This window comes from Cariama cristata, unplaced genomic scaffold (assembly GCF_000690535.1).
Source record: "Cariama cristata isolate BGI_N322 unplaced genomic scaffold, ASM69053v1 scaffold21012, whole genome shotgun sequence".
Lineage (NCBI taxonomy): Eukaryota > Metazoa > Chordata > Aves > Cariamiformes > Cariamidae > Cariama > Cariama cristata.
In genome coordinates, this window is record NW_009602392.1 from 3011 (window position 1) to 16711 (window position 13701).

Sequence of the window (13701 nt, forward strand, 5' to 3'; positions counted from 1 at the left end):
GTATGATGTAATGACATAAAATGTCTTCAAGTCAGTAATATAAAAAAAATAAAAAATGTTTGCATACTTCATAATGTAGTACCATCAAGAAGTCCTAAGTAACTGTATTTTCTATAAGAAAGGGAAAAATAAAACAGATTTGCATGGACAGAAGTCAATAGTAGAAAACAATTAAATGTATAAGGAATTCTGATGATTTGTGAGCTCAGTTCTTGAGGATGGCTAAAGAAATAGATCCTAGCAGGATCAAACCTTGTATAGTTACACTCATAGGTGTAAAAGTAATATTGCCAGTTAATTGAAATATGCATTTTCAGTGTTGTTCTGAAAATGAATGAAGTCCAGAAGCTAAACTTTAAGCTCATATGTTCACATTTGAAATAAAATTCTTCTTGCATCCTGTATAATTAAGGCAAAGTACGTTATCTTTTGAAAATACCTTGTTTCTGCATAAAAATATGAAGTAAAAAATAAAACTATATATATATATTTAACGGAACACTGTTATGTATGGTCCAGCAGAATAAGGCACAAAAAGTAAATAGAATGCAAAAGCATATATAAAAGTTAATGTGTTATTTTGAGGGGAATATAGCAAAATTCAAGTAGTTCTGAGTATGCTCATTTCTTGCAATAGGAATACATATTTTATATAGGTATTTCATGCTAAGCCTGATGTACAAAGATTCATCATGTAAGCATAATCTATCAGGAGTAGGTCATTTGTACAGTGACTGTATTTAGAAATCTGATACTTTTCAAACCATCTGAAACAAGGCTCCTTAATGAGACAACTTGGCCTGAAATCCAAGCGTGAATTTTGCCGTGAGGTGAAGTATGTTGGTTTCTTGCCCCAGTCACTTGACTTGGGCAAGTTTTGTGTGCATGCTTAATATGAAAGTTAATGCTTTCATTAATATAAATGACAATACATGCCCCTAAAGTTAGACACATTTGCACAGTTTGTTTTCACAGGTATTCAGAAGCGAATTTGCTCTCTGTAAAATTCCACAGCGATTACTGTGCAGAACAGGCCACCTGCATCAGTTCAACTGTATTACCAGGCTGAGAAACCTTTCAGGTGAGCTGGTATTTAACTTAGTTTGGAAATATCATCTGTTTATCGACAAATAAACATATGTGTATAGAGAACAGAGAATCTTAAGATACTTTGAGTTGATAGAAGGCATACATCATCATTTGTAGTCTGACTGCAGCCTCAAAGCAGCCCCCCCGCCAAGTAATGTAAGATTTTCACAAAGGAAGGGGAGAGCAGATGAAGTCTTTACTTCCTTCCCAAAGTTTCAGCTAGTTTCTTCAGTCTTTTCTTCAGCTCTAGAGGAAACTTCTCATAACACTTTTTGCAGACAGGCTTCATATCAAACTCCACAAATTTATTCCTAAAACGACAAAGCAAAAACCAGACAAAGTTTTAGCAGCAGGGATAGTGAAAAAATAATTCAAAAAAAGCATCCTATTAAATGTGCACAGGCAAAAAATTACAACTGCAATTTATAGATATATGTGAAGTTACTTGTGTAAGGTTATACACTGTAGACAGTAATTACAGTACCCTGTTGAGTAAGTTACGCAGTTCTTACCCAAACATCCATATTTATTAACCGTGTAATTTCAAAAGGCTTTCAAACCTAACTGTAGAGCTAAACAGACTAAACATAAGATAATGGAATAACAAGTTAGTATTTCAAGTTGCAGTTGTGCGAAAAATATTTTGGTTTTGATTGCCACAAATTCATGCAAAAACTTAAAATAAAAGCATCCTTAGCACTGACCAAAGAAGAAAGGAGCAGAGGTGGTGGTGAGAAGGAAAAAAAGTTTACAAACAGATTGGCTTTTTCTTTTTCTGCTTCTCTTTATCCTTTGCTTCACGTTCCCGTTTGGCAAGTCGTCGCTTAAATTCATCTGGCATTTTCTCATAACAGTGTTTGCAGACAGGTTTTAGATCAATTTCAACAAACTTATCCCTTTAGAGTTAAACACAGAAAAAATAAAGGACAGAAGAGGAGAAGAGTTAAGACGACTAACTGAAGGAAGACCTGAAGAGACAGCTGAAAGAGATAAAAATTAGTAAGTGGAGCAAGAGGAAGAAAGATGCACATATTTTCTCAATGCTGCTTATATGTTTTTCATACCGTAAAGATTTATGCTATAGCAACATCTACACTTTGAAAATAACCACTGATATGTTTTGCATCACACTTATCGATAAACTTACTTGAGTGTTAACTTAGTGTTGCAAGTTGAACAAGCGAAACAGTTCACACACCATGCCTTATTCAGAGCAGACACAACTAGGGCAATGGGAGAAAAAAAAGAAATCATTAGCATTACCAAAAAAAAGAAGTTATTACAAAAATTTTAAGCTCACACGTTCATGAGGCGTGAAGAACAGTCACGAAGGCTGTTCATGAGGCATGAAGTCACATGATTCTGTGATTTGATTCTTGATTCAAGCCTTAAGGACCATAACAATAACACGGCAAGACTAGGGAGGCACATATAAGTGCAGTGTCGCAGGACTGTGAAGCATTGACAAAGCTGTCTCTCAGGCAAGACCAGTTTAACCTATTTCTGCCTGTGTTTATTGCTTCCACCTCATCTCATAGCATGCTGACACCTCAGGCAACTGTTCTATGAGGCCGTGTTTCCAACTTAATCAGGAAACTTTTGCAGCTGAAGAGCAATCCAGCAAAATTGTGTTTATGTTTTCATTTGGTTTAATTTCTCAGATCCAGTTCAGACTGCAGTGCCACCAACAGTAGCACTTGCCCAGCTGAAGAAAACAACATGAAGCCAGCAGTCAGGAGACTGCCGGTAAATCAGCACTACCAAGGTAAAAACAATTATGGACTCATGGGATAAATTACTTGATCAAGACAAACTTGGATATACTTTTATTCTTTGCTTTGGAAAGAAAGTAACTATTTTCACTTTGTTCTGTATCTCAATCCGTTTTCTGTTCCTCCTGTCTTTCAATACACCTTCCCATTTTTCCCTGCCAAAATTTGCCTCTCAATCTAAGTTAGAGGATGCAGGACAATGGTTTTCTCATAAAACACAGTATTTTGTCAACAACAAACAGAATCAGAGCATTGTCATGCAGAGCTTTTTTCCTGCACTATGGGGCAAGCAAATCCACAGATCCATAGTTATTCCACTGCTTGCCAAAATACTACTAGTCAGATGAAAGTCTTCACTCCCAAGCAACCTCTGTAATACAGTCATAGACATCCTCCTGAAAAACTGCTGCCACAGATGTTTCACCAGAGAGACCAATATTGGATACTCATAATTTGTGACAGCAGCGTAAAATTTGTATGCAGAAATGAAAGAAGAAATGTAATTGAAGATGTACATTGAAAATAAAGAAATCGCTGCATTGCAGTATATTCGGTTCAGTTCAGAGCCCAAAACATACAATATGGGTGTCAGATTATATGGTGAAAGTTTAGAATCGTACAGAGATGTAGTTTTCAGACGAGGCTGAATTTATTAATTCACCTCAAGTTCCAGTCCTGCTCATTCTAGTAGGATTTTACTGAAGAGGAGGACACTGTTTCCTCTAAAGCGTTTTGGATTGTCGTTCTGCAGGTATAGCCCAGTCCAGAAAATGTGAGGAAAGCACTTCTCTGGAATGTAAGTCTCACCCTATAGTTACATGTATAAACTACTTTATGTCTCTTTTTACATGCTAGAGGCTTCCTCCTACTTTGCTAATGGCTTTGGCTTAGGTGAGGCCAAAATTGGTATTACAGTATTTACTTCGGGCAGGGGTAAATAGACACATAATGTTACATTATTTCAGGTAGAATAATTTGCTTTTGGCATTTTATCATAGCTGGTTGTCCAAAAAAACCCTCAAAACACACCCTCACCCCCGACTCCCCCCCTCAAAAAAAAATCCAACAACCAAACAACAAAAAACCAAACAAACTTAAACCACTTGCTTCCAGTTCTGCCTTTACAGGACGCATCTTTCCAAGTATGATCTTTCCTGGTTTTGTGACATTATCATCAGCCTAGATTTTCAAAAGACAGGTGCCTGTGACAGACAGGTAAATATCTCTAGGAACCAAACTGACATAACGGGAACGAAAAAATCCCTTTAAAAATCCTTTAGAGTGCCCACCTGTGTTTTTCAATATCTAAATACTTTTGCAAATTTGGTTCATGATCCCTAAATTCATTTGAGGAGATGCCTGTGTGGTCCTTCTCACCCTTGTGTGCATTCTTTTTTGAAGTCGGTGGGGCAGGAAGCCGGTTCTGTGCATCTCCCAGCATCCCTGGCCTTTGTATGTCACTAAGGGGTTTCCAGTTGACCACGGTTCTCTTCAGCCACTGCGTGGTCTTCTACCATCATGAAACGCCTGCTGTAAGGTTTTCTTAGCATTTGGTCTCTGACTAATCAGCTCTAACCTAATTTCTGATCAAGAGAAAGGCTGTTTTTGTTTTAATGAGGACAATGAAGGATTCAACAAGGGGCTGCTTTCCCCTTACTTCCCCTTTTAAAGAGCACTGCCATCAGAAAGGAACATTAAGGGAACGGTTAGAAAAGTGCTTACCATCTCCTTCAATCACACGGTTGCAATGGAAACAAACATCACCGAATAGCTGAAGAGGAAAGAGAAGTAACAAATTTTTAATGTAATGATTTTATCGAGGGTAACTTCTCAAACTAACAGAATAACTATATTTCAGCTGATGGGCACAAGAACTTTCCTATTTATTTCAGTAAAATAAGGAGAATGCTGGCAAGTCTGGTTTGGTTTTCCAAGTACATTTTGCATCATCACAAAATGTCTTTATAATATGAAAGATGAAAGCATTTGTTTACATCTCTTTGATCCTCTGTAAATATGATTTTGTTTTGTTTTAACATTTCTCTAATCCTGAACATTTGAAATACAGCAGTTGGTGTCATATATGCATCAGTACTAATCAGCCAATTTAACATTTGGACTTACATGCATGACTAGAACAACATATTGCTATTTCTGGCAAATACTGTAAGGAAATGTTATTTTTATTTAAATTTAATAAAAGGGAAAATTTAGACCAAAAGTTATTCATCCTATTTCCAGGCTTAACATTTGTCCACAATAAAACAATTAAGAAGTGCCCAAAATGTCATGTATTTTTTCTAACTAGCTGTTGACCTAGTAAAAGACATCCACTCTACATACAGCTCTTGTCTGGTATATGTACTTGCGCCATCACGGCTGCAACACTATTACTACTAATGTCATGGCATTTATTGTCTGCAAGTATGCCAGCAACATTTCAATCATCTGCCCTTCATCACTGACAAATTAAGAATCCATCTGTAATTAGCAGATGCCTTACAACTCCCAAATGTAACCCCTACTCTTGTATTTATATAAACGAAGAGGTGGACGTGACACAACGCAGATGGCTTCCAAATAAAAAAAGCTCTCTATGTCGTGGTGCTGGACTGCACAATCAAGGGAGTCTGGAGAGATGGTGCCATGGTATGTAACTCCTATATAAATGCAAGTGATCACTAGGTGGTGTCCTCTGACAAATTCACTCTTCAGCAACCTAATGAATAAGCTGGGTGATGCAGTGTATGGTAACACACGCGCATCTTAAGTAGCAGCTGTAAGGGAAACCAAGCTACCTCACGGTAGGGAAAACCATGCTACTCATGAGGGCCTTGTCTTAAACCGCAGCTACTGAGTGGCAAATTGTCTTTAGCTTCTTGGGAAAGACTGGGTGTCATTAGCTGCTCTGATCTCACAGACACGTAAAAGCTTCTAATAGCTCTACTTAAGTACCACTAAGTTTGAACAACAACCCCATACTGATTGTCCTGGCTAGCCTTTATGAAATACCTGCAGTTTTCTTTCTCAGTACCAGACCAATGTATAGAGAAACCCATATAAATTCACCGCGACAGAACATCTGCTAATTGGCATTACACCCACAGGTGCCTATAAGAAAACAGAAGACTGTCCATGGTTTTCCATTTCTGTCTAATAAAACCAATTCATGAGTTTACCAATTAACACCGTTTTTAAAAATATGCAACCTTACCTGATTGTAGTGGGTTTCACAATATGCTAAGCCTTTTCTCTCATAATGACGATGACCCAGGAATGGCTTTTCACATTTTGCACAAACAAAATGCTACAAAGAAAATTACATACATTTTTTTTGATTATTTGGAAGTAATGGTATTTTTTCTGGAAAGCAAACCAACCAAGCCCAGTACTGAATGTGATTGAGGTCCACTGAGCTAGCTATGCCATCTTGAAAAATAAGAGTCAAAACCTTTTTGTTTCTACATTTAGACCACTAAAATAACATTCCTGTTAATGTCTTCAACATTTTAATCCAAAAGTTACAAAAAACTCCCTCAACAAATCACCAAGCAAAGGGATTCTCATATGTTCTCAATGAACAGAATGAAGAGATATTAAATAATTTGCACCATCATTACACTTTTGTGAAGAAAACGTTTGCTGGAGGAGATTTTCAAAACAACAAAAGGAATAAAATGTTTATCTCCCTAATTTAAATGGAAGATGTAGAACTAATTCTTGTACATGGTCTTGAAATATGAACTCTCACAGAAAGTGTTTTAGAGATTTACACGGCAGGTGACTATGTAAGACGTAAGGGTATTGTGATGCTCAGTAACATTATGGTTGCCACAGAATTTTACTGCCTTTCCACATGTACTGCTTTGCACTCTGAAATTTTCTTTTGTAAGGCCCTCCTTTGATTACTGAGTTTAGTTTCACAGTCAAAGCTCTCTGTGAGGTAGGAAATAACTCCCATTTCACAGTGGAAGACCAGCAACAAGAAGTTGAAGATGGGACGAGGAGAAGGCATTTACTAATCATTGCTGCATACTTTGCTAACCCTTTCACTGAAAGCAAAATCATAGATAAGTATGTTAATGTTTATGTTTGTAAAAGAAAATATATGATGTTTACCTCCACATGCCATTGTTTGCCCATAGCATTCACCACACGGCCTTCAATTGGTCTTCTGCACGCCCCACAGATGGGGACGCCCATTTTGTCATGGCAGGGTAAGCAGTATAATTCTCCCTTCAACTCACGAGCATCAGCAGTAAGTTCCTTCCTGTTCAAAAGTTAATGAATTGAGAGCATGAATATCGGCGCTGAACAAAGTCAACTCTTGAGAGTTTCTGAAAAAAACAATTTTTAGCATTTTAGAAATTGTATTTGTACTACAGTAATGCAGCAGCATCAAACATGACATAGTTAATACAGTTCAAGGCTGATCACAGAAAACTGAGAATAGGCTGCTAAGCGAGATGCGCTACGTCTCTCTGAAAACAGCTACTGAGCTACTGTCATTCTGCATTCTGGTTATGTGGCACAAATGTGTGTGTGCAAAGCTGGTTTATATTCTGGCACTCTTATCATCAGTTTATTTTAGATTTGCATAACTGTAACTGAAAGTAAAATGTAGTCCTCTACATCTAGGTACATTTCCCTTGTATTAAACTTCAGAGAAAGAAAACTACGGACCCACGTTTATTCACTGCCAATTGCAGAATCTCATATACTCTACTTTTTTTGTAATTTGCATGGTTAGAATACTGAGAACAACTAAACTTTAAATGCGACCACACTCACTAATGGTCTCACTAATGCTTGTGTCTGGTTGCCACGGACACACCACGACATGTTGTTATTCAAATCAGCCTTTGCTATGGCACTGAAATGGTAGCTTCCTTTGCACCAGAAATAAATGACCAATAATCCATGCTATATCCTACAATGCTCCATGGTCTGTGCATCACTGCAGGATGTAGAAATGTGCAGTTTCGTGTACTGCAGTTGCAGAAGCTGATAAAATGAGGTGGGAAAAAGCTTCTAAGATAGGCTTTAAAAGGAGACAACAAAGTCTGCATGCCACTCAACTAAAAAGAAATAACATAGGCAAGATAGTAGCTCAAGCAGCCAAAGAGGACCACTTTTCTTCCTCTCATAGCAGAATTAACAAACTATCACTTCGCTGCTACAGAAACCGTTATCTCTGTCCATACTTTGCATTTTGTAAGGTACCACCTTGTCCCGCAGACTCCAATCTGTCTTTACTCCCCGACACGTCAGCTGTTGTTTGAACTCAAGGTCCAGCTCCACCATCCCCAAAGCAGTAACACACATCTGGCGGCAAGGCTCCCGCACCCCACCCCACCCGCCAGTTGTACAGGATGGGTTTTCACTTTAAGATGTAATTCGATGAAGCAAATAAACCCAGCATTTCCCTGTTTTCCTTTGCGGAACTCAAGTTACCCGCAGTTTGCACAGTTGAAATGATCAGGGTGATAAGGATCGTTTTTGAATATGAGAGGCTGTTCATCAATAATGGCATGGCACTTCTGGCAAATGTACTTTCCCAGGCCTCTGGCTTTTTCCCTGTTATGGCAAGGACGGCAGAGATGTCTGAAACAGCATAAAAAAGAGAGGTAAGTACTGGTACAAGGTACTACAGTGCAAAATATAAACCGAAAATCTATTAGAACCTCATTTCAATCAGCCCTTTTTGGAGGGAAAATAGTCTTTAAAACAATTTCCTTACTAGACAAACCAAGTGCAGATGAGGCAGGGTGATCATTTTATTTTCTGTCACCGTAAGAGTATTTCTTCAGCTCATTTGGGTTTCAGCTGTGCTGAAACACAGGAAACAAAGTTTGCTATAGATTCTCATTGCTGAATGTTTTACTCTCTAAATCTTAAAAATTTAGATTGGAAGCTGGATGAGCACCACGGGTCCTAACTCTGTGGATAACTCTGTACATCCTATTATACGTATGAAGCCAATGGCCGTAGAATCCATTTGTAAAACATTCTTCTGATCACAGCTGGTAAAAGTATCCTGCTCTGTGAAGGATCCCACTGGACTTGACACAATTATTAACAAACAAGGTGCTAAACTAGACCAAAATTGGAAACCCAAGTTGGAAAAAGAAAGTAAAAATTTCTATTCAAAAAGTAAAGACAATGCTTCTGTATCTGAATGTTTTCTCTCTTATTATTTATAACAATGGCCCCAAAATGTCACGTTTCCCAAGAAACCTGGTGTTGAAGTAGGTAAACTGCTAATTTTTTAAGTGTATATCTTAAGATACCCATTCTTAGTTTTGTGATGTACTCTTAAAACCTTTTCCCCACAAAAGAAAATTTTTCAGTTGCTCCACCTCAGCTGGAAAGCTTCATGAACCAAAACCTCTCAGTCCCCCCTCTCAGTTCATTTTATTCATGATCAGTTAACAGAAGGAAGGGGGAAGACCCACCTGCCCGCATTCTTGACAAATCCAATATCGGCCAATACTTGTTGGCAGATATCACAGCAGAAGCACTCTGGATGCCAGCTATTGTTCATAGCTTTAATAACACGACCAATAATGAACTCACCTGTAAAAAACACACCACCAGGATGTAAAATACCATGCCAGACAAAGCTAAAAGCAACCCACAACCGAATCCCAACATCATCATCCTCTTCCTCCCCATCCCCAAATCTAGTAGGATGCATTGCTTTCAGTATCGCACTTCTGGTTCTAAACTCTGGAATTTGGGTTTGTTTGGGTTTTTTTGCTATGGGTCAGAAGAAAACGTCCTTGCCGATGCAGGACCTTCTGTTCTTTACATACAAGCCCTTCCACATGCACACTCCGCCTCCTCTCTGCAATCATCCTTTTTCAGTCCTTCCCTGTTTTTACTTACCTGTTCTCAAGCTGTTAAGAAATATATGGAGTTCTTTATATAATACGGCTTTCTCATGTCCTAATCATCTTTCTCCTTCTTTTCTTTTTAAGAAGATGACAATTTTAACTTGTCATGTACATTGTAGTGGTTTCTACTCCACTAGGACCAAGCCCTGAAGGGGCTCTATACTCCAAACACAACAGAACTGAGCTTGGGTGGCTGTGGACCTCCTGCAAGATAAATCCCATGGAGTCAAAACACAAAGCCGCAGGGAAGCTGCGGAACAGTCAATCCAACACACACAACTTCGGAGCTACCACGAGGAGTTCTGTCCTGCGAGGCATTAAAAAAACAGTGTGAGAACGACTGTTTTGCATGCAGAGTGTGACTGTACTGCACAGGCAATTGAGCCACGTCCACCACAGAGGTGATTTAGTCGTTCTCTGTGCGGACGTTGTAGCCCAAGCCCCCGAGCAGTGCAAAGGCTCTGCCTAAAACGTGCTGGGAGCTCGGCTTCCCAGTGCCGTGGGAGGCTGAGGCCTGGCTCTGGAGAACGTACAACTCGCACAGCTGCCAACGGGCAGCGGCCGGGCAGGTAACCGATGCGGACGATAACATCCAGCATCCGACTCCATGGCGTTCTCATGAAGTCATAGCTTTTCAAGAACAAAACCTGATGGACTCAAGAAATGCCAGGTATGCTCAAGGCCTCATTGCTGACAACTGCCCCGTCAATTTTGGTTGTGCTTACTAAATCCAAACAGTGGCAAAGCCCAGCTCTCTGCAGGACCTTGATGAGATTTTAAGAGAGCTGGTGCTAAAAGGAGCCAGGGCAGCAGAAGTGGGAACTGTGCCGGCTGGGCAGAAGAAATCCTGGAGACAGGCAGCGTAGCTCCTCAGAAATCACCATCAACCCATTTCTTCCCCTTCCCCTGCTTGTGCACATCGACAGCTTTAAATTCAAAGGTCTGTAACATCGGCTTCCCTCTCCCTCGATGTTCAACCCCTCCCTCCGCATGGGGAAAGGCCTCGCTGAGATAAGTGAAAGCCGTAGCGCCTTGCCAAGGTGCCACGGAAACACAAGAGCTTCCAGACCAGTTTCAGCAATAGTCAAGTGATGACTTCCCAGCCCTGCCCGAGCACGATGTGTCACACACCAGGCAAAAAAAAAAATAATGTGCAAATGATTACAGTGCAGCAGACACACAAGCATTTACATCAACAGTGGCAAATAAAAAGCATGTAGCGTGGACATTAGACGCTGAAGCCTTAAAGGTATTTGTTTCAAAAACACACCAGGGGACCAGCTGACCATCATTTGATTATAACACTAGACGATGAAGATTGTCCCTGCTTCTGTGGAGTAGGACAGCAACGGGTGGGTTACAATAGTCAAAGCAGATGACAAAGACTTGTTGCAGGGTTTCAGCTGCATGAGAAGGGCCAAATACAAGCACATGCAGATGTACAGATATAAATAATCAGGAGTCACGAATGGTGTATATAATCAGGAGTCCACGAACGGTCTGTTCATTGGATCACTGGATCAACAGCTAAACTACTCACTCAAATAATGCAAACTTTTTTTTTTTCATTCCTATTGTTTGATGACCTTTAGGGAAAGCAGCTCCCCAAATTCTCTGAAGTCTAGTCCATTCTGGGCGTTCAGAGGCTCAGTCACACAGGGCCAGCGAACACAGGCAAGGGCTGCCCACCTTCCCCCAGTGACGTTCCCATTTGTGATCAGTGTGAAGTGTTTCACCTCGGTGTCAAACTTACCACATTGATGGCAGCAAGGGGCGAAAAGCATTTGAAAATCATGTTCACAGTACTTCCTCCCCTCAAACTGCAAATGGAAAAAAATCGGAGTGTTAGAGGAATAAGGAGCATGCCCTTAACGTAAACGCTGTAACACACCAGTTTGTTTACAGATGCACTTAGGCAGTAAAACATGAGGGGCTGCAAAAAAACCCAGACCATGTGCTAGGCATTAAATCCACCCACCTTAATTCAGCTACATGTTTGCATGTAGCGTTAATAGCACGTCATTCCTCTAACGCTGCTGAGAGCGCATGGCATTTTCCGTCACCCATTTACACCGCAAGAGACATCTGAATTTTGAGACTGCTGAAACTCTGATGCAACTGAGCAAATCCTGGGCAGGAAATTAGCTAACGAAAACCCTTCCTGGGGGGAAGCATTTTCCCCGAACCCGTTTGATCTCTTCTTCCCCCCTCTACATTTCCTGCAAGAATGACCCAGCATACTGGAGGGAGTGAGTACGGGGGGAGGAAGAACACCCAGGGACAGAAATTTTTACAATTTATGGAGCAGTAAAGCCAAAACATGAAGGGAAATAAGGCTTTTCCTTTGTGATTCTTATTTCATAGAATCGTAGAATCATTTAGGATGGAAAACACCCTTAAGATCATGGAGTCCAAATTTTAAGGAAGAAAGTTCATTACATCGACCATATGAAATAGGGAACCAATCTTAAGGGATTTGGATCTGAGTTTTATCACCGCTTAGAGAAGTTCAGCTGCAGTTCAAGCTCGCATAGAAAAAAAACATATGGGGAAAAAAAAAACAGTTCTACAGCACTGCATTAGCAACTCAGTCGAAGAATATGTAAAAACATGTAGGCAAGTATGTCCTGAAATGAAGGGAAATGTTTAGATACCTTCAGGCACATCATTACTAGACACAAATGCCAAGTAACATGTCGAAACTAGATAGACAGTATTAGGTATGCCGTAAAATGTTTGGATTTGAATGTCTTGGTTTAAAACAGTGGAAAAAGAGGGATCGCAGGAAACCCCACTCCTTTGTTTTTACTGGGTCTAAGGCAAAACAAAGCGAAGAGCGTAAAATACTACCTACAAACTGAGTTTTGGTGCACGTCAGAAAATACAGCGATATGCTTCACAATTGCCTGTTTTATCCTATGAAATTCCAAGGATCAAATACAATATAACTATAGTAATTACTCGTGCAATATACAGAGCCACTGGAAGGACGGGGATCTAATGAAACACTCTAAAGGTCACTGGGTACTTGAGATCAGACACTTAATTCCTGTGCCCAACCTGAATTGCACCTACTAGGAACAGAACGACACGTGCTCGATACAGACTCTTTCAGAAGTCTCTGCTAGCCATTTATCAGGTGTTTTTTCCAGTGTAATACTCCAAAACAGATGACACTTTCAGTTGGAGCTTTTTTTAAAAAAAACAATTGAGAGACAGAGGGCTATTACTTTCTCAAAGAGTAATGGAAATTATTAGTTCATTGTGAATTATGCTTGCTTCCTGCCAGATAAAATCCTTTTTAAACTGAAAAAAATCCGAAACCTTCCTGTTTTGTGTAAACAGGTGGTGCAATGGGAGATGCTTAGGTTTGCTTGGATTTCAGAGCCACCACATGTTGATCCGGGCAGACCAAACAGGTTTTCTTCCCCTCTGGTTTGCATCAGGCAGGTTGGTTACCATTCAGTCTTGTTTATATTATCAACCTTCTCGGCTCATTTGTGCTGCCTTTTGTGGATGACCCAGCAGTTCATCTGTCGGAGAAAGCCTGGAGTTTCTGTAACAAATCCTACAGCACATATTTTAAAAGTAAGGTCATTTGACTGCTGTATGCTGGAGGTCCATCAGTTAAATGGCTCTGCACAGAAGACTTCACCATGACATAACATCCAGCTGATCTCCATGTTTTGAGCTAACTTAGTGGAAAGACATGCACAAAAACTGAGTCTTTAAAGACCCTTTCTCGAAGGTAGTTTCTGGTAAAGCCCATTTTAAGAAAAGACTTGAGGTGCAACTGGAATAGAAACAAATCTGACAAGCACATTGCAGCTGCACCCTCCTTTAATCTTCCTAGAGGTTATTACAAACATCCTAGAAAAAAACCCAAACTCATTTAGGAGACAAAAGTCACGTGCCATTCCATTTAATAATAATAATAATAATAA

The 13701-nt window shown here is 39.8% G+C and overlaps 1 protein-coding gene across 1 annotated transcript; it reads right to left on the bottom strand.

Moving 5' to 3' along the window:
- Positions 1-1148: 1148 nt before the first annotated feature.
- LOC104155874 (LIM and senescent cell antigen-like-containing domain protein 1) lies at positions 1149-11624 on the bottom strand (the record flags this gene model as incomplete). Its single annotated transcript, XM_009694757.1, has 8 exons — positions 1149-1400; positions 2237-2312; positions 4584-4632; positions 6076-6168; positions 6981-7131; positions 8316-8465; positions 9317-9437; positions 11511-11624. Coding segments are annotated over 8 exons (869 nt in total), but the record flags the coding sequence as incomplete, so codon positions are not given.
- Between the last annotated feature and the right edge of the window lie 2077 nt (positions 11625-13701).